At 38.9% G+C, this 27,925-nt stretch overlaps 1 protein-coding gene across 4 annotated transcripts in view; it reads left to right on the forward strand.

Annotated features, from left to right (window-relative positions):
- The window catches only part of LOC145658552 (uncharacterized), a 103,843-nt gene that overhangs the window by 69,653 nt on the left and 6,265 nt on the right, over nucleotides 1–27,925 (forward strand). For 2 of the 4 annotated variants that reach the window (XM_081715791.1, XM_081715792.1), the window contains exons 2-3: nucleotides 20,272–21,594; nucleotides 21,684–21,809. In XM_081715791.1, coding sequence (XP_081571917.1) covers nucleotides 21,410–21,594; nucleotides 21,684–21,809 — 311 coding nt within the window. In that variant the 5' untranslated portion in view covers nucleotides 20,272–21,409. Of the gene's footprint in view, nucleotides 1–20,271; nucleotides 21,595–21,683; nucleotides 21,810–23,625; nucleotides 24,017–27,925 lie in introns of those variants that run through there. The other 2 variants (XM_081715793.1, XM_081715795.1) reach the window with 2 other exon arrangements.

The raw sequence follows: 27,925 nt of genomic DNA on the forward strand, positions 1-27,925 counted from the left end.
AGAGTAAATAATGGAATGTTACATTTTCTGCAAGTCAATGCAATATATCAAGGTTTATGAACAAACTGGAAAAAGTGGCATCTCTTCATTTATCAAGGATAATAATAATTCTGCTGAAATAATAATAATAAACTATAATAAGAATAATAATAAGAAGAACAATAATTAGTAAGGGATACTTGTGAACAAACTACATTTTTTTTGACACAGTCTCGTCACATTAACATAACTCAAAACTTGAATAAGCTACACTAAAAATATTGATGTTATAACGAAGAAAAATGACAAAATGTTGGCTTTGTCAAGTCATCATATGCTGAAGAAATACAGGGGAAATTAGATGTTCAAATAAAAAATGCTAGAAAAAAGTTCATGTTTGCAAAACCTCTTCTATGGTGCTCATCAGTGTCCTGAACTCTCTCAGCAGACCCTCCGAGTCCTTTCCATATTCTTTATAGATCCTCTGGAGAGCTGCCACAATCATCTGACTATGATGCAGTCTCTCTTGACAAGCCTTGAGCTCAGACTGCAGTGACTTCCTTTCTTTCTCCCACTGCTTAATTTGTTCAGTTTCATTTTCTACATTTGATATTTTACATGTATCCATGTTTCCAGTCTGTTCTTGTTACCTAGAGAGAGACATGTTTAAAAGTTTGATTTCAGTCTTTCTTTTTGTAAGAAAGGTCTTATGCATGTAAGAAGAATACAGATCATAAATGAAAACTATTATATTTAATTTGGCCCCTGCTAGCATGCCTGTCTCCATCGATTCCCTGTCTCATGTTATTGTTTCATTTTCTGCATTCCTGTTCCAGTCTTGTTAACTGTTCTTTGTTAGCCCTCATGTATATGTGAATTAAAACCCTTGGTTTTCCCCTGTTAGTGCTAGTCTTTGTAATTCCTAGCCTCAGTCTCTTATCCATCCCTCTTTGTTCTCTGTAGTTGTATGTAATAAGCCCTGTCGTGCTTGTTCTGCTCGTGTTTCTTAGCCTGCTCGTGTAGTTTGTGTTCCTTATTGTGGCCTGTTTGCCTATTCTCTATCGTGTGTTTTTTCTCGTTTGTTTACTATGTATTCCCGGACTCTCCGCACTGGCTCATTGACCCTGGACTGTGACTATGACTCTGATTATAGATTTGCCCTTAATAAATCTCGCTCTTCTCAGCGTACGCGTCCGCCTCGTGACCGCTCCACGTTACATAATTAAAAAGGTGTTGACCATATGTATTATTCATAAATCTTTCTTATAATCGTAATCACTTTAACCGCTTATTGGTAATACATTTTTGTTAACCGAAAGGCTCGTGATAGGTATATTTATTCCTTTTAAATCCTTTTTGAAATGTAAAGAGTTTATGTCAGCATCGTTTGGAACGCTTCCGCACCAGCCGGCAATTTTAAAGACTTACCTTAAGATTCTCTTGAGATATTGTGGAGTAACTTTTAACGCATTTCAGAAGAGTTGCATTTCAGAAGAGTCTGTAATTGTATTGTTGTCTTCTCGCTAGGTTACATACTTCTTCGCAGCCCCAGTTTATTATCTACCTATTACGACGTAATAATAGTTTGTTCCATTTAAAATCAGCTCCGCTTAATTCTTAGGCACAGTCCCAATGTTACTTCAAACACCTAGAAACGTTTCCCTTTCACCACGGTGTCTTCCTGGTCAGATTTTAGAAAACTTTTTAAAGACTATTATGCTATTTTAAATGTAATTTGAGACCATATTTGAGTTGAGAATATACAAAAAGGAAATTATTTTTGAATAACAAATATTATTTTGTAAACATGGTCTTTGAGTAACAGATATTTTCAGACTAATGCTGAAGACTCATCATTTTGAAGAATGGTATGTGAACACTGAATAAACTAAGTGGACACTGACACAAAAATCTGACCAAAAAATATAGCTAGCTAGCTAAATTAGGCAGACTCAAAAACACTGAAACAGCAGGGTCTTGAAAACTCACCAGAGCACTGCTATAATTTTTTTTAAATTATAGGCTATTTTTGTTGTTTTGCTTTTTTGTTTATATAGGCATGTGGTTTGGCCAGCCACATGCAGTGGGAGGACCTCCGTTTGTGGCACACACCTGTACCTCGTTTCGTCTGTGTGTATTTAAACTCATGTCAGTCATGTCATGTTTATATATTAATAAATATATATATGCGGACCACCACGCATTACAGAAATCGGCACTCGGGCCACCCCGCATTACAGAAATCATTTGGAAGCCACAAAAGCTAGCTCTTAGTGGTGAGATGAGCTGATTGAAAGCTTTTGTGGAAGCACTAGTTTCTAATGAAAAATACTATTTAAATTTCGAAGTGCAGTGAACCATTTTCTACTTTCTCCCACATGTTGAATTTTTCTTCTCCAGATGGTTTTTTTTTCACTTTGAAAAACATCCTATACACCTATACACACAGTAGCTATCACTATATATATCCATCCAACATGCATAGGAGCTATCACTTTTTTGCTTGCCCCAGTCTGAATTGACATATTTATATAATTACAAAAAAACAGGGGTTAAACTACACTAAAATCACTAAACATAATTCAGTTCAAATCAAATCAAAGATAATTTGTCACATACATAGTCATACGCAGTATAACTGGCAGTGAAATGCCTTTGGTGACTGCTCTGCCCGTAAACCAAGGAGCGATACAGAAAAATGTACAGATCAGTGTAATGTAAGGTTAAACTGAATAAATCCTAAAATGTATTTGTAAAGGAAGGAAAATAAAGCCTAAAATATAAAATAGATTTTGTCTGGGTAAAAAATAAACACGATTATGATTATATACAAATTACAATTTAAAAATTTTCCAGTTCAGTGTGAAGTTGTGCTATATAGCGCAGTGCAAATAGCAAAATATGGGTGTGTAAGAGTGTGTATGATGTTATAGTGAACAATGGTCCAGTCCAGTGGGCGAATCCAGTGAATGAAGATTAGTCCCATCAGTTGCCCTGGTTCAGAGCCCGAAAGGCCTGTGGGAAGAAGCTCCTCCTCAGTCTCTCTGTGTTAGTCTTCAGGGAGCGAAAGCACTTCCCTGACCTCAACAGGGAGAAGAGCCTATTGTCAGGATGGGTGGGGTCCTTCATAATCCTCCTGGCCTTGGTCTGGCACCACTTGTAATAGATGGTCTAATTACTAATTGGTATAGATTCATATAATGGGCATTTTTAAAATCATATACATTTAAGAATAAATAATTTAACATCAACATAAATTTCATTTTTATTTGACCCTTAGATTAGGGGAGGCTCTAGGCAACTGCCTCAGTGTTATATTGTAGTGGGTAATGTTTCAGCCTCTCCAGTGTGGGACCGGGATTCAATCCCCATCCCAGCAAGTCCTCTATACTATACCAATTAGAGTTTTTGGACAAGAATACTAACACTACACTTACCTACCTCTGCAACATGATTGAAAATTGTAAATTGCTCTGGATAAAAGTGTCTGTCAAATGCTTAAAAAGTAAAAAAAAATTAAATATCAGTAATCGTGATGCTTACAAAACATTCCACAAATTACCTAGAATAGGTTTATAATAGATACAAACGCTGCAAAATAATAATGGAGACCTATTATTAACCCTTTATATTCCCTGGGGTCTTAATGAAATATGTATGACGTGATTGGCTTAATACTTCTAGGATCAATCACCAAAGACCCCTTCTCAGGCTGTTAAAACAGCCCTGTTAGAACAACCAGTTTGAATGCCTGTGCCTTTAAATGACAATAAGCCACTGCTCAAACCCACCCCTTCCCCCCAGCCCCTCTTCTACTTGAACCCTGAGAGAAAGTCTGTATTCAAAATAGCCTACTGCATACTACTTGCATACTGACCCAAAAGATCTGGTCATGTCCTGGAATATTTGGCCCCAAATTAATATGGTGTATGAATTATGGGACCAAAATACATTTTCCAGTACGCGAAAGATACCTGGTTGTCTAATTCCACCAAATATTCCAGGACATGACCAGATCTTTTGGGTGTACTGCATCCAGTCATGCAACAGTGGCGAAAAATCTTACCCAAGTGTATGGAACCATCATACATTAATGTAGCCTTGTAGTATGCTTTGCATTTCTTGCATACTGGATACTATACTGCTTACTACTACAGGGACCAGTATACAGTATATACTGAGTGCAGTATACAGCATGTTGTAGGCTCTTTTGAACAGAACCAAACATTACTGCAAGAGAAATTATAGGGGTGCAGCCATACAGTGATGTGAAAAAGTGTTTGCCCCCTTCCTGATATCTTATTTTTGTACACGTTTGTCACACTTACTGTTTCAGATCATCAAACAAGTTTAAATATTAGCCAAAGATAACACAAGTAAACAGAAAAGGCAGGTTTTAAATGAAGGCTTTTATTATTAAGGGGAAAAAAATCCAAATTTATCCACTGCACACCTCTCTTGCCTCAGTTAAGATCAGTGTTCATGACTCCACCATAAGAAAGAGACTGGGCAAAATGGCCTGCATGGCAGAGTTCCAAGACGAAAACCACTGCTGAGCAAAAAGAATATAAAGGTTTGTCTCAGTTTTGCCAGAAAACATCTTGATGATTGTGGAGGAGATCCCCAAGACTTTTGGGAAAATACTCTGTGGACTGACGAGACAAAAGTTGAACTTTTTGAAAGGTGTATGTCCCATTACATCTGGCGTAAAAGTAACACAGCATTTCAGAAATGGAACATCATACCAACAGTAAAATATGGTGGTGGTAGTGTGATGGTCTGGGGCTGTTTTGCTGCTTCAGGACCTGGAAGACTTGCTGTGGTAAATGGGACCATGAATTCTGCTGTCTACCAAAAAATCCTGAAGGAGAATGTCCAGCTATCCATTCGTGACCTCAAGCTGAAACGCACTTGGGTTCTGCAGCAGGACAATGATCCAAAACACACCAGCAAGTCCACCTCTGAATGGCTTAAGAAAAACAAAATGAAGACTCTGGAGTGGCCTAGTCAAAGTCCTGAAATGAATCCGATTGAGATGCTGTGGCATGACCTTAAAAAAGCGGTTCATGCTCAAAAACCCTCCAATAAGGCTGAATTACAACAACTCTGCAAAGATGAGTGGCCCAAAATTCCTCCACAGTGCTATAAAAGACTCATTGCCAATTATGATTGCATAACTGAAATGCTTGATTGCAGTTGTTGCTGCTAAGGGTGGCCCAACCAGTTATTAGGTTTGGGGGGCAATCATTTTTTCACACAGGGCCATGTAGGTTTGGATTTTTTCCCCATTAATAATAAAAACCTTCATTTAAAAACTGTATTTTCTGTTTACTTGTGTTATCTTTGTCTAATATTTAAATTTGTTTGATGATCGGAAACATTAAGTGTGACAAACATGCAAAAAAAGATCAGAAGGGGGCAAACACTTTTTCACACCACTGTATATGTCTTAACCAAAGTCAGCTCCTGAGTTGTCAAACTTCATTCTACACACACTGACATATATATGTACACACTGCAAAGCATGCCCACATGCTAAATTACAGACGGCTGTAAAACACATTTTCCTCTAGCACTACATGCTAATGTTGCTAACACATAAGTGGAACACAACTGCAACCTTGTTACATTTACTCTCACATTATTCACCTGTTGATAAAGTTCATCTGTCACAAATTCAACTAATAAATTGATAGGATTTGTGTTATTGTGGATCCTGCAACAAATAACCCAAGAAACACCAATAATATCTTTAAAATTATATTTATAACCTCAGCGTTAAAGTTAGCTAGTGCTAAATGACCAAAGAAACACATAGCTAGAATAATAATTTTTAAAAATAAGTTACTTACATTTCCCTTATCTGCACTTTAGCTTTGCACAGTTGATATTGATCCCAAAACTTAGCCCTGTATTATACTAACCCAGGCAGGTAAAGCATTTTGACACAAAGTTGTTAGTACACACATACAGGTTTTTGTTGATGGTAGCTGGGACATTGCCATCAAAAATAAACTTTATCCACTCAGATCTTCTGTCCTCTGTTGCTGGGGGCCAGTGTAGCATTTTGTGTCAGCCTGTGTAACAGAGCAATTCCCGTACTTAGCTCTTAATTTCAATATAATGATATTGGGTCTGGCGTGTGTGAGAGAAAAAATGGCTACCTTTGTAAAAGTAGTTCTCAAACCATGGGTAGAGATACTCAGATTGGGGGCAGTATAATGCTAATGACTGCCCTCTTGTTATAAAAACGGGAGCCAAATCTGAATGGCTGTTTTAGCCTGTTTTCTGATGTAGGCTGCCTGTAAAGTGGACTTGGTTGTCTTATCTCACAATTTGTGGTTTGGTAGGCACTCAAAAGATACCCAAACGGATTGTTTAAACATTTTACAGTTTAAATGAAAGTTATTTCTTCATCATATACATTTTTCAAAACATATTATTAAAGATTAAAAAAAACCGTAAACCTCCCTTTTTAATGATCAAACTTTTATTTACTTTCACTTGATAGCATTTATTATGCATGTGGGGGGGGAGCAATACAGTGACAGTGCTTGTCTATTTGGCCATGCTGGGATCAGACTGGTCATTCTATTTGACTTTTCTTCCTCCTTTCCTTAATTTGTGGTGGGTTTCATTTTCTTCATCATTCTGCAGCTCCTTTTCTGCCTTTTTCTTTCTTTTTCATCATTTTCCCTGTTTTTTCAGCTAACCAACTCTTATATGATTTTTTTTCTTTATTCGCTTTATGATTTTCATTTGTTTCTCTTCCTCCTTTCTCTTTCTTTCAAGTTCTTTTTCTGCTCACTAAACCTCAGGACAAGTTCACAAAATTGCCTCTTTATCTGCTGAACAAAGTTCTTCTTTTTAAATGTTATCTCATACATCTCTTCTTTGTTCTTCTCTTTGGCCCTCGTTATACCTTCATCAACTGTTCTTATTTCTTCTTTCTTCTGCTCCTTCTTACTTTGTATCAAAGCTTGCTTTTGCAATTTTAAGACATTTTCTTCTCTTTTTCTCTCATCCCAAACTGCTTCTTTTTGCTGGTTGTCATGAAGTGATGCATAGGATGTGGAAGGCTTTTCATCATCAATCACTGGGGCTGGGCCCTCTTTACAGTTAAGCAGTGCCCATAGCAAAAGGGAGGCCTTATGCTTTTCTTCTTGTGGTGTCCCAAGATGTAGTGAACTAAGTGAAGAAACACCCATCTTACACAGATTCCTTTTAGGGAGAGCTGAAGACTGATCAGTCTTGGCTTCAGCAGTCTTGGCTTCAACAACTGCTTCAACATCAGTTTCCTGTGTCAAATGAGACCAGTAGAGGAAATAATGGACCATTACATTTTCTGCAAGTCAATACAATCAATCAAGGTTTATGAACAAACTGGAAAAAGGTGCATCTATTAATTTGTCAAGGATAATAATAATTATGTTGAAATAATAATAATAGTATTATTATTGTTGTTGTTGTTGTTGTTGTTATTATTTATATTATTAACAACAACAACCTGAAAGGACACTTGTGAACAAACCACATTTTCTTGACACAGCCTGCTCAAATTAACATAACTGAAAACTTGAATAAGGTACACTAAAAATATTGATGTTATAAAAGGAACAAAAAGGATAAAATGTTGGCTTTGTCAAGTCATCATATGCTGAAAAATACAGGGAAAAAACATAATGTTCAAATCAAAAATGACAGAAAAAGTTCATGTTTGCACAACCTCTTCAATGGTGCTCAGCGATGTCCTAAACTTTCTCAGTTGATGAGCCGAATGCTTTCTATATTGTTTACGAATCCTCTGGAGAACTGCTCCTTGGTGTGGTGTCCCAATTTGTGAATGCTTTTGGAAGGTTGAAGGTTGACTCTTTATGACAGTTTCTTTGGACTTCATACTTTGGATCAACTTGTTCTTTTGTAACACTGAGTCGTCTTCCACCCAGCTTTTTTTCTGCTTAGTCTTGGCTTTTGCAGGCTTGGTTTCAACAACATTTTCAACATCATTCTCCTGTGTCAAATGAAACCAGTAGAGTAAATAATAGAATGTTACATTTTCTGCAAGTCAATGCAATATATCAAGGTTTATGAACAAACTGGAAAAAGTGGCATCTCTTCATTTATCAAGGATAATAATAATTCTGCTGAAATAATAATAAAAAACTATAATAAGAATAATAAGAAGAAGAACAATAATTAGTAAGGGATACTTGTGAACAAACTACATTTTTTTTGACACAGTCTCGTCACATTAACATAACTCAAAACTTGAATAAGGTACACTAAAAATATTGATGTTATAACAAGAAGAAAAATGACAAAATGTTGGCTTTGTCAAGTCATCATATGCTGAAGAAATACAGGGGAAATTAGATGTTCAAATAAAAAATGCTAGAAAAAAGTTCACGTTTGCAAAACCTCTTCTATGGTGCTCATCAGTGTCCTGAACTCTCTCAGCAGACCCTCCGAGTCCTTTCCATATTCTTTATAGATCCTCTGGAGAGCTGCCACAATCATCTGACTATGATGCAGTCTCTCTTGACAAGCCTTGAGCTCAGACTGCAGTGACTTCCTTTCTTTCTCCCATTGCATAATTTGTTCATTTTCTTTTTCTATATTTGATATTTTACATGTATCCATGTATCCAGTCTATTCTTGTTACCTAGAGAGAGACATGTTTAAAAGTTTGATTTCAGTCTTTCTTTTTGTAAGAAAGGTCTTATGCATGTAAGAAGAATACAGATCATAAATGAAAACTATTATATTTAATTTGGCCCCTACTAGCATGCCTGTCTCCATCGATTCCCTGTGTCATGTTATTGTTTCATTTTCTGCATTCCTGTTCCAGTCTTGTTAACTGTTCTTTGTTAGCCCTCATGTATATGTGAATTAAAACCCTTGGTTTTCCCCTGTTAGTGCTAGTCTTTGTAATTCCTAGCCTCAGTCTCTTATCCATCCCTCTTTGTTCTCTGTAGTTGTATGTAATAAGCCCTGTCGTGCTTGTTCTACTCGTGTTTCTTAGCCTGCCCGTGTAGTTTGTGTTCCTTATTGTGGCCTGTTTGCCTATTCTCTATCGTGTGTTTTTTCTCGTTTGTTTACTATGTATTCCCGGACTCTCCGCACTGGCTCATTGACCCTGGACTGTGACTATGACTCTGATTATAGATTTGCCCTTAATATATCTCGCTCTTCTCAGCGTACGCGTCCGCCTCGTGACCGCTCCACGTTACATAATTAAAAAGGTGTTGACCATATGTATTATTCATAAATCTTTCTTATAATCGTAATCACTTTAACCGCTTATTGGTAATACATTTTTGTTAACCGAAAGGCTCGTGATAGGTATATTTATTCCTTTTAAATCCTTTTTGAAATGTAAAGAGTTTATGTCAGCATCGTTTGAAACGCTTCCGCACCAGCCGGCAATTTTAAAGACTTACCTTAAGATTCTCTTGAGATATTGTGGAGCCCCTTTTAACGCATTTCAGAAGAGTTGCATTTCAGAAGAGTCTATAATTGTATTGTTGTCTTCTCGCTAGGTTACATACTTCTTCGCAGCCCCAGTTTATTATCTACCTATTACGACGTAATAATATTGTTTGTTCCATTTAAAATCAGCTCCGCTTAATTCTTAGGCACAGTCCCAATGTCATTTCAAACACCTAGAAACGTTTCTCTTTCACCACAGTGTCTTCTGGTCAGAGTTTAGAAAACTTTTTAAAGACTATTATGCTATTTTAAATGTAATTTGAGACCATATTTGAGTTGAGAATATACAAAAAGGAAATTATTTTTGAATAACTGAAATATTATTTTGTAAACATGGTTTTGAGTAACAGATATTTTCAGACTAATGCTGAAGGCTCATCATTTTGAAGAATGGTATGTGAACACTGAATAAACTAAGTGGACACTGACACAAAAATCTGACCAAAAAATATAGCTAGCTAGCTAAATTAGGCAGACTCAAAAACACTGAAACAGCAGGGTCTTCAAAACTCACCAGAGCACTGCTATAATTTTTTTTAAATTATAGGCTATTTTTGTTGTTTTGCTTTTTTGTTTATATAGGCATGTGGTTTGGCCAGCCACATGCAGTGGGAGGAACTTCGTTTGTGGCACACACCTGTACCTCGTTTCGTCTGTGTGTATTTAAACTCATGTCAGTCATGTCACGTTTATATATTAATAAATATATATATGCGGACTACCTCGCATTAAAGAAATCGACACTCGGGCCACCCCGCATTACAGAAATCATTTGGAAGCCACAAAAGCTAGCTCTTAGTGGTGAGATGAGCTGATTGAAAGCTTTTGTGGAAGCATTAGTTTCTAATGAAAAATACTATTTAAATTTCGAAGTGCAGTGAACCATTTTCTGCTTTCTCCCACATGTTGAATTTTTCTTCTCCATTCAGATGTTTTTTTTTTCACTTTGAAAAACATCCTATACACCTATACACACAGTAGCTATCACTATATATATATATATATATATATATATATATATATATATCCATCCAACATGCATAGGAGCTATCACTTTTTTGCTTGCCCCAGTCTGAATTGACATATTTATATAATTACAAAAAAACAGGGGTTACACTATACTAAAATCACTAAACATAATTCAGTTCAAATCAAATCAAAGATAATTTGTCACATACATAGTCATACACAGTATAACTGGCAGTGAAATGCCTTTGGTGACTGCTCTGCCCGTAAACCAAGGAGCGATACAGAAAAATATACAGATCAGTGTAATGTAAGGTTAAACTGAAATAAATCCTAAAATGTATTTGTAAAGGAAGGAAAATAAAGTCTAAAATATAAAATAGAATTTGTCTGGATAAAAAATAATCACGATTATGATTATATACAAATTACAATTTAAAATTTTCCAGTTCAGGGTGAAGTTGTGCTATATAGTGCAATGCAAATAGCAAAATATGGGTGTGTAAGAGTGTGTATGATGTTATAGTGAACAATGGTCCAGTCCAGGGGGGGAATCCAGTGAATGAAGATTAGTCCCATCAGTTGCCCTGGTTCAGAGCCCGAAAGGCCTGTGGGAAGAAGCTCCTCCTAAGTCTCTCTGTGTTAGTCTTCAGGGAGGGAAAGCACTTCCCTGACCTCAACAGGGAGAAAAGCCTATTGTCAGGATGGGTGGGGTCCTTCACAATCCTCCTGGCCTTGGTCTGGCACCACTTGTAATAGATGGTCTACTTACTAATTGCTATAGATTCATTAGTGAATTACGGATCAAGGCCAAAAGTTGATATTTTGGATACTTGACTGATGAGCTAATGTGTGAGCGAATCGTGTGTGGCATAAGTAGTGACTCACTGAGAAAATCTCTGCTGGGAGATAATGAGTTGATGCTCGCAAATGCCATTTCTCTCTGTCGCATTCACGAGATGACTGAACAAAATAACAAGATGCTAGCCACACAAGCTACCAGTGTTGATGCAGTAATGCCCATTTTGAATAGAAAACATCAGTCAAAACCCCGGTCTTTCGTCCAGAACATCTCGAACTGCAATAACTGTGGGCACAGTCATGTAGCTAGATGAGATAGGTGTCCAGCCTTCGGACAACAATGTCGTAACTGCGGAAAACTTTCAAAAGCTGTTGCAAGTCTAGACTATGGAGTCACAGAACTCTACCCAGTAAAGCTCTCAAACCACGTGTGCATGAAGTGGAAGTAGAACAGCCCACAGAGTGCGGAGATGTAATGTTTTATGTAGATGGCATCGAGGTCACCAACTGCGTTGACTGTCTCAACTATACGGCTTCTGAAAAAGATGAAGGATTTGTCACAATACCCATAAATGGAAAGATCACCGAAATGAAAGTCGACACAGGAGCAAAATGCAACGTAATGTCGCTAGGGACTTTTAACTAACTAACGGGGAAGAATTAGTAAGGCTAAAGGAAACAGCCAGCCTCATAGCTTACGGAGGCACCACGATTAAGATCGATGGCATGGTCGTACTGTCATGCTGCTTAAACGGGCAATACCATTCCCTGCCCTCCTTCATAGTCAATAAAGAAGTGCAACCGATACTAGGTTTTCGTGCATGTATGAGCATGGGTATAGTCAAAATGAGCCCAAAAGTCCATCAGGTCAGCATGGACAGCAACGCAGATTTTAACATATTTTCACCCAATATAAAGACCTATTCAGTGATGAGCTTGGAAAACTCCCAGTCACATACTTTATGACAGTAGACCCCAGTATACAGTCTGTTATCTGACCAGTGCACTGCATGCCTGTCATGATGCAAGATAGAGTCAAAGCGGAACTAGAACACTTGCGTAGTATTGGTATCATAACTCTAGTCACCGAGCCTACAGACTGTGTCTCCTCAATGGTGACAGTACATAAGAAGGGCAAGCAGGAAATTGGACCAAAAGACCTCAACACAGCACTGAAGAGACCCCATCACCCTGTGCATAGTGTTGAAGAAGTAGCAGCCCAGATGGCGGGAGCAACAGTATTTTCTGTCCTAGATGCTAAAAACTCCTTCTGGCAGATCCATCTAAACAAAAAGTCTTCAATGTTAACCACATTTAGTACTCCGTTTGGGCGCTACAGGTTCCTGCGATTGCCGTTTGGCATCAGCTCTGCTAGTGAAGTGTTTCAGCGCTCCATTGAACATCTGTTCACGGGCCAGCCATGTTCTGTCATTGTCGACGACATCATCATCGGAGGCCGAGGAATAGCTGAACATGATGCCAACTTGAAGAAAGTACTCAATCGTGCAAGAGAAGTCAACCTCAAGCTGAATCCAGATAAGTGCAAGTTTTGTCTGGACCCAGTAAGCTATGTAGGCCACATCTTCACAAGTGACGATTTAAAAGCTGATCCTTCCAAGACTGCAGCAATCGTCAACATGCCAGTCCCCACAGATGTCTTGTCACTATAACGCTTCCTAGGCATGGTCAAGTATATACCAAATTTCAGTGACATCGCAGTGCCCCTGAGGAAACTAACCCACAAAGAGACTGCAGGGTGCTGGTTCCAGCAGCATCAGGAGGCATTCGACTGCCTCAAGGCATGTCTGTCCAGTCCAACAGTATTGGCGTACTATGATGTCAGACAGTCAGTCACACTCATGTGCGATGCTTTATGCTACGGACTCAGAGCTGCATGTTTGGAAAATGGCAGACCAGTACCATTTGCATCACGTGTCCTCACAGACACAGAGACACAGTATGCTCAAATAGAAAAGGAGCTCCTGGCTGTTTGCCTGCACAAAATTCAGACACTACATAGATGGCAAAGCAACAATTGTTGAGACAGACCACCAACCTTTAGTGACTGTCATGAAGAAGCCCATTCACGCAGCCCCTGCTCATCTTCAGAGGATGCTGCGCAAGCTACAGAACTATGACCTCAATCTGGTGTACAAAAAGGGAAAGTACATGTATCTAGCAGATGCACTTTCAAGAGCTCCAAACATGCAAACCCCGTCAAGTCCTGCCGAGGACGATGCCTTCGAATTTATGTCAGTTTGTTACATCTCCACAACTCGTCTCGAGGAGCTTAGAAAGCACACAACAAAGGATGACACACTACAAGACCTCAGTGCAGTTATTCAGCAGGGATGGCCTGTCAGAGAGCACCAACTTCTACCAGCCGCTGGTCCTTTCTTCCCGTACAGGGATGAACGCACAGTGGTGGACAACATCATAATGAAAGGCCACAAAGCAGTCATTCCGCAATCCCTGCACAAAGAGTATATCAACATTGTACACAGGGGGCACCCAGTTATCGAAGCGACCAAGCGCAGGGCTAGGAGTGTAGTCTTCTGGCCAACAATGTCAAAAGACATCATAGAGAATTTACACTCATGCACAGTATGCAACAGCACCAAGTCTCACAAACAAAGAGAACCTCTCCACCTCCAACCCATCCTAAGTCTTCCATGGTCCACAGTGGCTGCGGACATCTTTGATTGGTGTGGGAAACATTACCAAGTGCTCGTGGACTCGTACTCTGGTTGATGCGAAATTGACCTTCTCTACAACATGATATCGCATACAATCATCTCTAAACTGAAAAGACATTTCTCAGTGCACGGTAGGCCCCACACCCTTTTCACTGATAATGCTAGACAATACACTAGTCAACATCTCAAAGATTTTGCTGAACAATGGGATTTTGTCCACATCACCAGCAGTCCTGAGTTTCCCAGGTCAAATGGTCTTGCAGAAAGGGCAGTCCGCAGTGCAAAACAACTCATGGAGAAATCACACAGAGACGGTACTGATGTCTTTCTCAATCTTCTAAACCTCATGAATATCCCCCGTGATCCTATACTAGGGTCCCCTGCTGAGCTGTTGATGTCACGGCAGACACGCGCAGCCATTTCAGTAAGTACCAGACTCCTAGAGCCTGTCTGCAAGATCACCCAGCAAGTCAGTGCGCAACTTCTCAACAAAAGACTCACTTTGAAACGCCACTATGATAAGTCAAGCCGCCCACTATTGCCGCTAACTACAGGTCAAGTGGTTCACATGCAAACACTTAAAGGGTATGACCAGCTTGGAATGGTGATAAAGCCCTGCGAGGAGCCATGTTCATATGCCATTCAATCCAACTGAAGAACATACAGACGGAATCGCCCAACACATCCTCCCTGTCAGAGAGCCACCGACCCAACTTCATGAAGATGACCCAGACTCATACAACACCAGCATACAACAATACAACAATGGACTGTGTTCCCATTGTGTGATTCCCCACTGGGAATGCTGTTACACCTTATACAACGCGCTCGGGTCGTGTCTGCAGACCCGACCCAAAATACATGCAATGACGTAGTTTGATGTTAAAAAAAAAAAAAAGGAAAAAAAAGAGTGCGATCTTATTTTGTACATAGTGGTTTGAGTAATAGGTTACTTATGCAACTAGCTCAATTGTTCTGCCTTCTTCAGGAGGTACATGTACTAAAGGGAAGGGATGTAGAGCATTTGAAAAAATGTCCTGCTACAGGCTGGACCAATGAGCATGCAGGAGTCTGCCTGTGGCCAGATAGATATAACGTATTTGTAAGACATGACTGGTGTGCTCACATGTTCTCTTGCAAGGTTGTTAATTAAAAGTTAATACAACGGTCTATGTGGAGTTGCATCGTCATTTGGTACAATGACTTTACAGCTATCTCAGTTGACTGAGTGAATTTCTCTTCTAGCTCTCTTGTGCAGATGCAGTGAATCGAGTGTGAGTTTTTTCCACTGATCTAACATGGATATTATTTCCACTGATATAACAAGGTAACAAACTGAAATATAACCGTGTTAACCAAAGGAATTTCATTTCTGACATTTGAATGGGCTGACAGCACAGACACATGTCTGAAGCATAAAAGTTTAGACCACACAATTTCAAATTCAAGACAATTTAAGACTTATTAATCGTATTAATAATATACAATTTCAAATCAGTAAATTAAATATTTCCCCTAACAGTACCAAAACAGTAAAGTTGTAAAATGTTAAATACTTACAATAACACAACGTTAAAGCAATTATTTTTAATAGGCCTATTCAGGAAATTAAAAAGCCAGGAATGGGATTTAACAATACAGTACCATAATACCAAGATTTAGCAATAGTCATAGAGGTGCAGCCCTACATGTTTGAACCGGAGTCAGACCCTGGGCTGCTCTGATGTCACACCTCTGATTATTCTACACACACAAACATACATACCTACACAATACAAAGCGTACTGTAACCCTTAGACGTATGCAGGTGCTCCAATAATGTGGAGGTGAGAAATTAAAATTAGCACATTATTCGCCTTTTAACTTGAGACGTGAATAGAGAAAACTAGATAAATGAATAAGGAAATAAATTCCCCTTTGAAATTTAATTTTATAATTGTCCAACATAAAAGGTAGGGGTTTTCCTTTTTTAACTTCCCATTCTTTTCATTTTTCCTTTTCTTTTGACCCCTCTGTGTGTGTGACACTTTCCCGTAGAGAACGCCTTAGCAGCTACATGAAGCACATGGAGTGGCTTGAGATAGCGAGCCATCCAGTATGTCTACGAACCTGTGATTCGCGAACCCGTAAGAAGAGATTTTTCATTGTGCATGCATCATTGGGGTAGGACAGAACAGTTATACACGTACTGTGTTTTTTCCTAGGATTATTTTTCGTAAGGATTTTCAATTTTCAGTTTTCATTTTTGAGCCTCGCCATTCAAACAGAACTTTGCGATATATGTATAGGTGTGCATATAGTACTGTTATTGGTATTGTGTGTATTTGTAGTGTGTATTTCCTTCTTTCATTGAAATTGATTGTCAAAATGTATGTATTTTTTGTTTACATTTTTCATGGGTAGAGTGAATTAAGTGTAGGTAAACCAACTGATATCGATGGTAATACATTATTAGTCAAAAATAATTGAAATGAAAAATTAAACCACTCCACTTTTTAGAAGATTTTCGATCAGAGAAATAGAAAAACTACAACAGGAAATTAATTTCTTTCTACCACCACCACCCTTTCTCTTTGGTTCATACTTAAGGTACTTAGCCATAGTCTCCATTACCTGTGTATGTGTTGTTTTGTATGTATTGATGAGAGTATCTAAAGAGAAACAACAAACCATAAATTAGATTACTGTCTGAAATGCTGTACACTTTAGCTCATGCATGGCAAATCCTGTGTACATTGCAAACCATTTTCCAGAGCTGTAGTTGTTTAAGTAGGGTCACATTTTACATCAAACCTTGAATGTTAGGGAAAGCAAAGTGCGCAAAGTTTAATTTGTTAAGCCAGAAAACCCACTTAGATGTGGCAATGGATTTATTGTTGCGTGAGTATCACTGTTACAGCCTCTTAGAGATTCTGCATAAATTGCTATTCAATCTACTGATGGGCTGGCATTTCAGATGAAACTGTGTGTTTAAATGTATGAACTAATTAACACAAAACCAGACACAGGTGAAAGTAATAACAGGTGTGGAAAAAACAGATGAGGGGGCGGAGAAAACTAAACCAAGAAACGGAGCAACCAGGAAGCAAAGGAAACAGGGAAGTCAGGAGGGTGGCCATTCGTGACAATAATCACTTGAAAGAAAAGAAACTGGCCATACCAGTAAGCACCAGTACTGTCAACCTAGCAGGTTTATCTTACTGACCAGTTGAATTTATTTGATTTGGACATATTTTCAAAAAATGATGGCTGTGTAATCAGTACTCTTAAATGTGCACCCTTTGTACAAATATCTCTCAACAACAGTAAATATTTTTGTCAAATGTACTTGGGCTAAATTTGTTATTGTTTAGCCAAAATATTATATTGAATACTTTAAATATATTTGTGCTTTTCCAGGACTCAAATGCCATGATGGCTAGGATGAGTCTAAAGTGCAAATGTTAGAAGCTGCAATTTTCCCAGTCTCTGTTTTGTCGTTTTTTGTTTGTTTGTTTGTTTTGTTTTTTAAATAAGTTTTAAAAAGTAGTGATAATTCAGACTGTGTTTATCCAAATGTAGAAAATTTCACAATTTTTACTAAGCAGTCCCAAATTGTAATTTCCCATTAGTAACTTCAACATAAAATTGGTTGTTCCAATTAATCTATCTTCCAATTCAGTTTTTGACACTTTGACTTCTAGTGGACAAACATCTTATTGAAACATGAACATTTTGTTGAAAAGCATTACTCTAGCATAATAGATGTAGCAATACATATATACAACTTGCTATTTGCTGGTCGTCCTTTAAGAGCAATCAGACCTAAAACTATGTCTAGATGTATCTTTAGCTTAAGCTTCTTCACGTGGCTGCTATGGATCAGTACTTAAAATGCAGGTAGATTTTTGGCATATGTGTTCCTAAGGACAGGCTCACCTCTTTCTGTATTGATCATGGGCAGCCACTTTGCGGGGTCTGTTTTTGCTGCAAGACTGGGAGTCTGAGGAACTCCACTGTCTACATGAGAAGGACTCAGAGGGACTCCAATTGCTGTGAGAGGACCTACCCCTCTGGCTGCATGACAGGGACTCACTGGTGCTCCTTTTCCTCCTCCTCTGCCTGTGTGAGAGGAACTCATACAGGCTCCTCCTCCTCCAGCTGTGTGAGAGGGATTCACTGGGGCTTCTCTTCTGGCTGTGTGAAAGGGTCTCATTGGGGCTCCTCCGGCTGTGAGAGAGGGACTCATTGGGACAACTCCTTTGGCTCTGTGAAAACGACTCAGAGGGATACCTTGGATTCTATGAGAAAGTTCCAGAGGGGCTAATTTGGATTGAGGGGATGTCATTTGTAACCCCATTCTCTGCTCATTAAAGAAAAAATATGACATAACATTACGTGCAGCAGAATGTGTTAATCTGTCCACTTTATTTCACCTTAAAACAGTGTATATTTTTAGCATGCAATTCAAGCATACTAAATAGGTCTGACAGTCAACAATGGATTGAAAACATGAGAGACCAAATACCAAAATCTTTTTTGCAACATGCAAGACAACAAAGAAAGCAAGCAAATGTCATCATCTTTCATGAGCAATATACCAATACTACACTTATATAAATGCATAAACAGGATTCCTGTTTAGTAGCAAAAATGGTTGAACATATCCACCTACTAAACTGGGAAGAACACAGGGAAGAAGAAGGTGACCATCTATGATAGAACAGGCAACAGCCAATATGAAGACTCATATCACTACTTTAATAATGATAACAATTATATTTTTTTTATGCTTGACAAAAAGTCGCATCCTTTTTAGCAAGGCACTGGATCACCACAGAACAGCTGTAACCTGCGGCAGCTTTTTATTTGTTTATTTGTTTGTTTATTATGTTTCGCTGTGTTTTTTTTATATCTTTGCAATAAGATAGCATAGAAATATGGTTCAAACATTTGCTGAATCTGCGCAACTTGCCCTTTTTGTCGATAGTAAGAATAAAGTGCCTATGAGAGGTTAGATATAGAGGTTATATTATAGATTAAAATGCACCTCACCTGCCTCTCAACATGGGATTCGCGTGATTGTGTGTCACTCAGGTCTCATCCATCTCGATGTGTGTGATTGATGAATTTGTGTGTCAATCTGTGTGAAACTAATCAATAAACAATCATGAAATCACTAAGACCTTTCCCTTCACAAACATTTCTTTCCTAGTTCAATTAACAACTAACCACTAGCTAGCCAGCCAGTTAGAATATTGTGCAACAAGTGTACACCTGATGAAGTTGCAGCAACTTTGGAGAGTAGTAACGAAGGTAATGGAGTTTTAGAGCCTGTTTGATTTCTTTGATGAAGAAGAATATAAAAGTAAAATAGATCAATGGCTTATTGATTGTTATTTTTATAATATCCCTACAATAGTTGATTTAGATAGCTAGCAAGCTAAATGCTGCTTCTGTGCAAAATTCATGAAATTGATGTCTATTAGGTTACACTTGCCATGATTTTGTTTGACAAAACTGACCGTCCATTAGTAAATGTTGACTTAGAATTTTTTTGTGTTTGAAAGTAAGCTGGTATATTGTATACACAATAATATATACCATCCATTAGTAAAAGTTTACTTATATTTCTTTGGGTGAAAGTAAGCTAGGTTAGTATAGAGTATATACTATAGTATATACTAGTATATATACTATATACTTGTGCTATATACCACATACTATAAACTAGCATATGTATATAATTCCCCTCTCGCCCTCTTGGTGATGATCTCACTGAGGGGCTTCAGGCCTATGCAGAACAGCGGCGGCGAGAAGGCATGTCCTTGTTAAATCCCGTACATGATGGTGACTCGTGCTATTGGCTTGAAGTTGGCCTATGGGGTTGTCTTTCATAGTCCTGTTGAGTTCTTGAAGTGTCTTAGAGTCCTGCTTATGTTATCAGCCTCAAACATTCCAGGATCCATGTGTGGGGCACTGAATCACAGGCTTTCTTGTAATCAATCCAGGCAGTGCACAGGTTGGTCTGTCCGGTCAACCAGCCTCAGAACTGTTGAACTGTTATGAGACTCTCTCTTTATAAATAGATGTTTACTTTTCCCTATGCCTTATGTCAGTTATTCATGCAAATCTTATACCTATGTCTTAACCCTCTCATAGTATTTACATATTAACCTTTATATTTGTTATTACTAAGTGATTACCTCCTCAGCTCAGGTACAATAGGTTGAATATTAAGCCAATTTTAACCTTTATGTATTGATCAGATTTTCTTTTCTTTTTTTTAATAGTGCATCTATTTTTTTTAATTAAATAACTGTTTCCTTATATATGGTTGGGTGCTTTATATTGTCTGCAGGTTTTAAATGGACACATCAACGATGGATCAACGAGGCGAAGCTAAAGGGGAGGAGACAGGACACCATAGAAACAGACGGAAGTCGGAAAAAAAAGAAAGTGGTTAGGTAGCCAGGGAAACGGCGGACGCGAGCTCCGGTCTGTGAGCTTACCTTCCCAGATATGTATTTAAACATTATTAAGTATTTTCAGCAACGAACTTTTAGTTGGAACTCTCCAATAAGTAACTTCAAGTTCTGTTTGGCCAGCAGTAATTCATTTTAATTTAGCCAACTGCAAACCTAGGTTTAAAGTAGACTAGGTCTGGGAACGCTCAGACGTCTATACACCTGTGTGCGTCTCTGGACACTTTTCAAAGCCCCGAGGACTTCTGCGAAGTTCAGAGCAGTCCAGATAAGACCTGCTCTTTTCGCCGTTTTAGAACAACTTGTGCGATTAATTTGGGTCGCTGACAGCGCTGAGGAAGGTTTTGAATCACGTGTAGCAAAATACGCACGGTTCGACCAGAATGAGCTCTTCCAGGCCAGCGGACTAATCGTCTGGCCCTTCACTGAACCCCAACGTAAGATTTTCTTCTTCATTCACATGCTAAGCTCTGGGTGCCAGCCGTGAGCTGCCATTCCCATAGATACATTTGTATAGAATTATATTTCTCCCCCATTTAGCTAAGACAGCTAGTAACCGCAGATCTTCAGGATTCGCTGGATAGACGTTCCTCCCTCTCAAACATTCTCCTTAATTCTAATTAGCTATAGAAACTTCTTGGCTGACTTCTTGGCGTTAGCTAAGCCGTATGTGTAGTTCCCAGTCCTATGGTTTATTCAGTCGGCTGTTAATTTCAAATCTTATTTTCTTTCTTTATTTCCCTTTAATTTTTTTTTTTTTTTTGTATTTTTCCCCCTTTCCTTCCTTAATCATTTGTTAAGGATTCTGTAGCCCTGAGCCAAGTCCACTAAAATTATGGTAGCGTTAAAGATGTTAATGATCAAGCAGGTGGGTCAGTCATTAAATGAATACATGAAACGCAAGGCTCTGTTAGAGATTACGGCAGTGGTGATGAACCCTGCAGCAGTATTGTACTGTGTACAGCATAATTATATTGCAAAGAGAGTGATGTACTGCCAGCTGTCCTGTATGTGATGTACATAGCTGTCCTTGTGGTGGAAGTGGTTTCTGGTGAAGAGCCCCATAGAGTGGTGGGTTGGATGAAGCAGGGTTTGGAGAATGTGGTTCTCCAGCCAGAAAACCCTCCAGCAAGCCCAGAACCTTCCGCTAAGAAAAAAAGAGACCCCTGCCTAAAAACCATCTCGACAACCAACAGAGGGTGAATGAATTTACCTGTTTGACAGCTTTTGGGTCTTCTGCCTTGTCTATCCACTTTAACCTGAAATGTAATAACGTTGCTCTTGTTAGGTTGCTACCACAAGAGAGACTTAATAAAAATATTAACCAGCTCAGCACATTTTCATCATTTGGTTTAACACCTCCACCCGGACCAGCTGAGACACCTAAAACAGAAGACATGACCAATGCAACAATGTAGGTGTGCTTCGATCTGCTCTCATCACCATGTGTTTTTCTCTGGAAATGAGATGGCATTATGAATACTAACTGTGTTTGTGTGTGTTTGATATCTTGTCAGTGTCAATCTGACATTCTTTTGATGCTGTCAAAGGTCCAAAGCTATTAGCATGTATAACAAACAAAAACAGACAGAATGAGAATGTTTGTCTGCAAGGAAGCAACACTATTACAGGCCCAAGAACTCCTAGATAGTCAAGTTACGTGTTGTCCAGGGTCTCTGGGCTAATTGTGGTGTTCTAACTTAACAAAACTGAGAGAGAGAGAGAGAGAGAGAGAGAGAGAGAGAGAGAGAGAGAGAGAGAGAGAGAGAGAGAGAGAGAGAGAGAGAGAGAGAGAGAGAGAGAGAGAGAGAGAGAGAGAGAGAGAGAGAGAGAAAAGAATAGCATACACACAAAGCAGGACAAACACTGACCTTTTTCCCACAGCTGGTTTCTCTTTGCATCTGTTTGGAACCATGCTTGATTCAGTCACATGTCAGGGAGTTAGTGCACCCACCTTGCGCCACCCTGGAAGTTCGTGCCTATCCCTATAGCAGGCAGACTCGTCTTCTGTCAGTCACCTCTCAAAAGTCAAAAAAAGAAAGGGATTTTGATTCACTGTTGAACTGGTTTATTGATTTACAGTTTAACTTTGCCTTGAACTCCCTGTTACCTGTTAGTATTTTCCAAACTTCTCTCTCTCTCTCTCTCTCTCTCTCTCTCTCTCTCTCTCTCTCTCTCTCAATATGATGTGGTGGATAAAGCAGGGTTTGAAGAAGGTGGTTGCCCAACCTGGACACTGTCCTCTCAGCTCAGAACCTTTAGCAAAGAAGGAGAAGGAGATCCTTGCCCCAGATACAGATTTTCAATGGACACAGGGTACATACACCTGAAGAACAGCCTCTTGGCCATCATCTATTTTATGATGCTTATATGCTCTGGGCTCCTGCTAGGTTGTTCGTGTTAGACGTTTTAAAAATCTTACTGTGGTCTCAATGCTTTTGTCATTCTATTTATCACCTCCACCCACAACAGCTAAAGACCTAAAGTAGAGGATGGGGCCAAAGGCACAAAGTAGGTGTAGTTAGATGTATTTTCACCTCCATGTAGTTTTATTAGCAGACAGTCTAAACTTTAACTGTGTGCTTAATGATATACATGCAGGTAGCAGTCTACTGGCACCATTATTCTATGAAAAGTATGATAAGCCATGACCTATATATCAGTACTCCTTAAACGTGCTCACACACACACATACATTATCTCTCCCAGCCTTTTCATTTGCTTTTCATGTTTACGTTTACATTTAGTACTTTTAATTTTAAAAAATTACATGAAATGTATATGCTAGTTCTCTCTCTCTCTCTCTCTCTCTCTCTCTCTCACATACACACACACACACACACACACACACGCACACATCCTTAGCTTATGTGCCTGCATGTCTGCCAATTCAGGAAAGCACCCCAGCCAGGAGAAAAAGCATTGAGCCTGGAAGAAGAGGATTTGCCCATATAGCCTGGTCTCCTCAGTGCAGATAAGAAGTGAATGACAGGTCATGATGCCACACTTGTTTAGAAACTTTAGAACTTTAGAAATCTAGTATCCAGCAATCAGCATGGTGTGATTAACTGAGACTTTTGACTGAACCTTTCCTTTAACAAGCATAACCAAATTCACGGCTGTGAAAGAGAGTTATGAACACTTGTAACGCAGTACAAGCACTTTTGTTTTCTTCAACAGGTGTCATGGTTTTTTGTCAGTGTGTCCTGTTTGTTGATTTGATGTGGCAGGGGCTCTGAGTGGCCTCTCTCTGCAGCCAGCCAGACAAGTGTCATCATGAATGAGCGTCTGCAAGAGCTGGTGAAGCTGTTCAAAGAATGAACAGAATGAACTAAAGAGAGACTTGTTGACCCAGAAGAGTCTGAGGAGGAGAAGCCCCCTGTTTTTTTGTTTTTTTTTCATAAGCCATTTAACCAGGCACTATTAACATGATTTGTGAAGGACATTGCAGAGACAATGCTGAAAACATGTCTCCTCTCTGGATGTGAATGTAGCTTTGCTCCAAGATTCAAACACACCAGGAGTGAAGTCAAGCGTTTTTACAACAGGAGTTGTCCTGACAAAACAGAGGCCCAGAGACAGCAAGGTCCTAACTCTATAAATAATAAATGAATTACACAATGGTCTCCCAATCACATCTTCTCTAACAGCTAAAGATCTTGGAGTGATTAAGAAACCCACTCTCTTGTTCAAAGCTCATGTAAATAATATTTCTAGGACCGCCTTTCTCCACCTCAAGAACATTGCAAAGATTAGGAATATACTTTCCTCACATGATGCAGAAAAGCTAGTCCATGCATTTATCACTTACAGATTGGACTATTGTAATGCCTTTCTATCTGGCTGTACCACTAAGTGCCTAAACAAGCTCCAACTAGTTCAAAATGCAGCAGCCAGAGTTCTTACTAGAACTATAAAATTTGATTACATCACTCCTATCTTAGCTACTTTACATTTGCTCCCAGTTAAATGTCATATTGATGACCTACAAAGCTCTGAATGTCTTGCCCCACAGTACCTTAGAGAACTAATGCATTGTGACCCTCCAGGTCTGCTTAGATCAAATGGTGCAGGCTCTTTACTAGTACCAAGTATAAAAAATTGAATAAACTTACGAGAAGTATTCGAGACTCAGACACAGTCTCAATATTTAAGGCTAGGGTGAAAACCTAAATCTGTACAGTCAGGGATTTTATTATCTACTTCCCATCTTAGGTAAAGGTGTAGATCTGGGAGTCCATGGGCATTGAGAGTTATGGTAAACTGGGATGTTATGATGCTCTCACTTTAAATGCCGCCTGATTCTGATTATGCAAGTTTAAGTTCACGTTTCTTACATGTTTGCTAACTTACTGTAAATATATATGTGTGAGCCCGACATCAAAGAAGTTAATATTACGCCAGTGGAGTATTTTTGAACGTCCGTTCAGAAAACGTTGAGATGACGAGCATGGAAAGTTTTCTGGTGAGCTTCGTTTTTCCTTGTTTGCGCATAGACGTCCGGCCAAAAGCGAATGGGAAATCCAATTTGCTTGATTTTCTTTGCTGTAATATCAGATTGTTTGTGTAAATATGCGTTTTCGTTCATCGTTTTAAGGCTCAATGACCATAACCTTTAACAGCTCATGGCCTTAGACGACTGTTCAAGTTCAGAACTACTCAGTTTCAAAACCATGTCACCCAAACCGGCATATCTAGGTTAGTCGCATCGAATCAGTGCTGTTGTCTGTTGCTTTAGAGCGGAACACGCTGTTCAATTGTAGTCAAGTGATGCTGATCATGCGTCGCTTTGAGTTTGTGTATTGTGTATATCTTTATCTGAAGACAAACCTCTGAAAAAGGTTAAATCAGCTTGTTTAAAAGCAAAGTTTAAAAGTAAATATTTTTTAAACTGTGCGCACGTGAGTAGCAATGGCCACTAAATACAAAGCCATGTCACTTCGGGGCCCCTTTTCAAGTTGCGCATGACGGCCCGTGGAGCACATTCCAGAGAGTGCGTCAGTCAGGACCGTAAGGGGACTAGTTGGTTCTTTAATGTTTGCGTCGTCGTGGGAAATAAACAGCTGTATGTTTGCTGTTGGCGAGTGGCAGGTTAGCTGGCGTTTAGTCTGCTGTTCTTGTCTTTTCATGTGAACAAGCCAACTAGTTTCGTGACCGTTAGCGCTGCAGAGTGTGATCAATGCCGCTACTAAAACGTATAGCCCCTTATGTTGCAGAATGATATGTTAACCTCTGTGCTAACCTTATTTCACTGGGCTCCTTATTTCACTGTCAGCTGCACCTTGCTAGAAAATTTTATTAGGTTCGTTTAAATATTTGCTTTAACATAATTTTTGAATGTGAAGGCTGTAATAGGCATACACCGCCGAATTACAGGGTCCCCGTTGAGTTTTCATATATACGCCAATTCAAGCAACACACTGAGAAAATTGTAACTGTTTTGGTACCATACAACCTCCTGACATGGCTCTTGTCAGCAAACCGATTTCTAGAAATAATCGTGGTTTCCTGGTGTTATGTAATTGTCTTGGTTGAGAATTTATTATTGAATTTCATGTTTCAATAGAGCCAACAGAGGGCGCTCTTCTCTTCTTTATATCTAATTGTACCTGTTTGATTTACTTCATGTTTCAGATTCTCAGACTAGTATAATCCATATACACTTGACGGTTGTTGGTAGAGTTTATGATAAATAGTTTTTACCTCGTTAGAATTTTGCAAGTTTCTCAGTATAAAAATAAAGAAGAGTAGTTTATCCCCAATGAATCATTAGCAGTCTTTGTTACTTAACTGGCAAATGACATGTTGCTGCTCTAAAACACCACCCTGAGTTGGATTTAGCCTCCCCGGCCTGAGTTTCCCCTGTTGAGGCAGTCGCAGGAGAGAGGCTGGAGTGGTTAACGTGTTCTATAAAACTCATGTGTAAAGCAGCCACAACACATCCATTTCTCAGACTCCGAATGGTCCTATACACTTCTGCCTTTGTGGAGACTGTGAGTCACTCTTCAGCTGAGATTACATCTGAGTGTGTCCTGTACTTTTGTACTTTATCTATGCATTGAGAGAGAGTGCAGTTAATACAGACCATCACACCACTGCTCGAGACATGTTACGCTACATTTACATCATTCAGAGAACATGAAAGAAGGATTGTGCATGTAAACACAGACACACAGAATGAAAGAAGCACTCACTTCTTTCTATTGGGGAGGGACCTTTGTGGCATTACAACATATTTGTGTTTAGATGTACCCTGCAATTTCGGGACTTCCCACCCTTTGCTTTAAGACTATAATTTACTTATAAAATATCACACAGCACACATCACACTTACAGGACATATAGGGATACCATGACAAAAAGCAAGGCTCCACTTGTCCATACACAACTCTCTCTCCCACTCTGTGTGTGTTGGGACTGTGTGAACAGGAGTGAGAGCAGACGGCAGTTCTTCTCCGTCTGAGCTGATGGACTGCATGCCTATGCTCTAAACTGCTTAAGTGAGGCAGCTGGTTGTCTGCCCTTTTTTAAAAGTCACTCCCACATTCATCACAATTTAGCCAAATTGTTTAGAATTTAAAATTAGGGTTTTGTTTCCTGAAGTAAATTATGCTTTTGAAATGTACTCCTAGGGAGCACCTGTTTCGCTGAAGTGGAACACCTGTTTTAACTAAAGAGAAAAGACTGTCCAATACAAAGAGAGATGAGACGCATTCCTATTGGGCAATCCTCACTTTGATCTTAAGTTACCAGTTTATTGAAGATAAAGTGTACATTTATCTATTATATAGATAGTAGATGTTAAGCACTAGACAAATTATACAGCAGATATAAAAACTAGTGATCCTGATTAATCTCATTCATTTCAGTTGAGTGTTCTGTGGATGTTTTTGATGAGTCATCATGATGTAGATAGTTTAAAGAGTTTAATTCAATTAATGCTCTTGTTGTGTGGTTCTCTGTCATGATATCTCTGAGGCACATTTGTATGGAAAGATCCATTTTATGCAGGGAGCAGGCAGTAACAACTGATTGTATCTCTGTTAACTTTTAGTATCTAAAATTAATAGGTTTTTAGCTGTTACTGTCCTATGATTACATTTCTGTAGGGAATGGAGGACTTCATATTGTTATTCTGGTAATCACATTGTAGTATAATGAGTTATAATGAGTACCGATGTGTTAAGGAACTTTCTGTTTCCGTAATGCATAATAATACATAATGAATAACTACAGAGTATCAATGATTTGTTACATATTTCTATTTAGTGTGTTGTAGTGTAATTTATGGTATAGTTACACTGTAATTGTGTTGGTTTTAATTTTAACCCTCAAAGAGTGTTGTGTGCAGATGTACTGGAATTGGTGATCTGTTGTAGATGTCAAAGTCAAATTTATTTATATAGCACTTTTTACTACAGCCATTGTCACAAAGCAGCTTTACACATGTCAGAGTCCAAGAGCCAAGTGAGCAACCCAAGGGGGACAGTGGCAAGGAAAAACTCCCTAGGGCATGAGGATATTGGGTTG

This window comes from Electrophorus electricus, chromosome 6, assembly GCF_041902795.1.
Source record: "Electrophorus electricus isolate QZ-2024a chromosome 6, ASM4190279v1, whole genome shotgun sequence".
NCBI lineage: Eukaryota > Metazoa > Chordata > Actinopteri > Gymnotiformes > Gymnotidae > Electrophorus > Electrophorus electricus.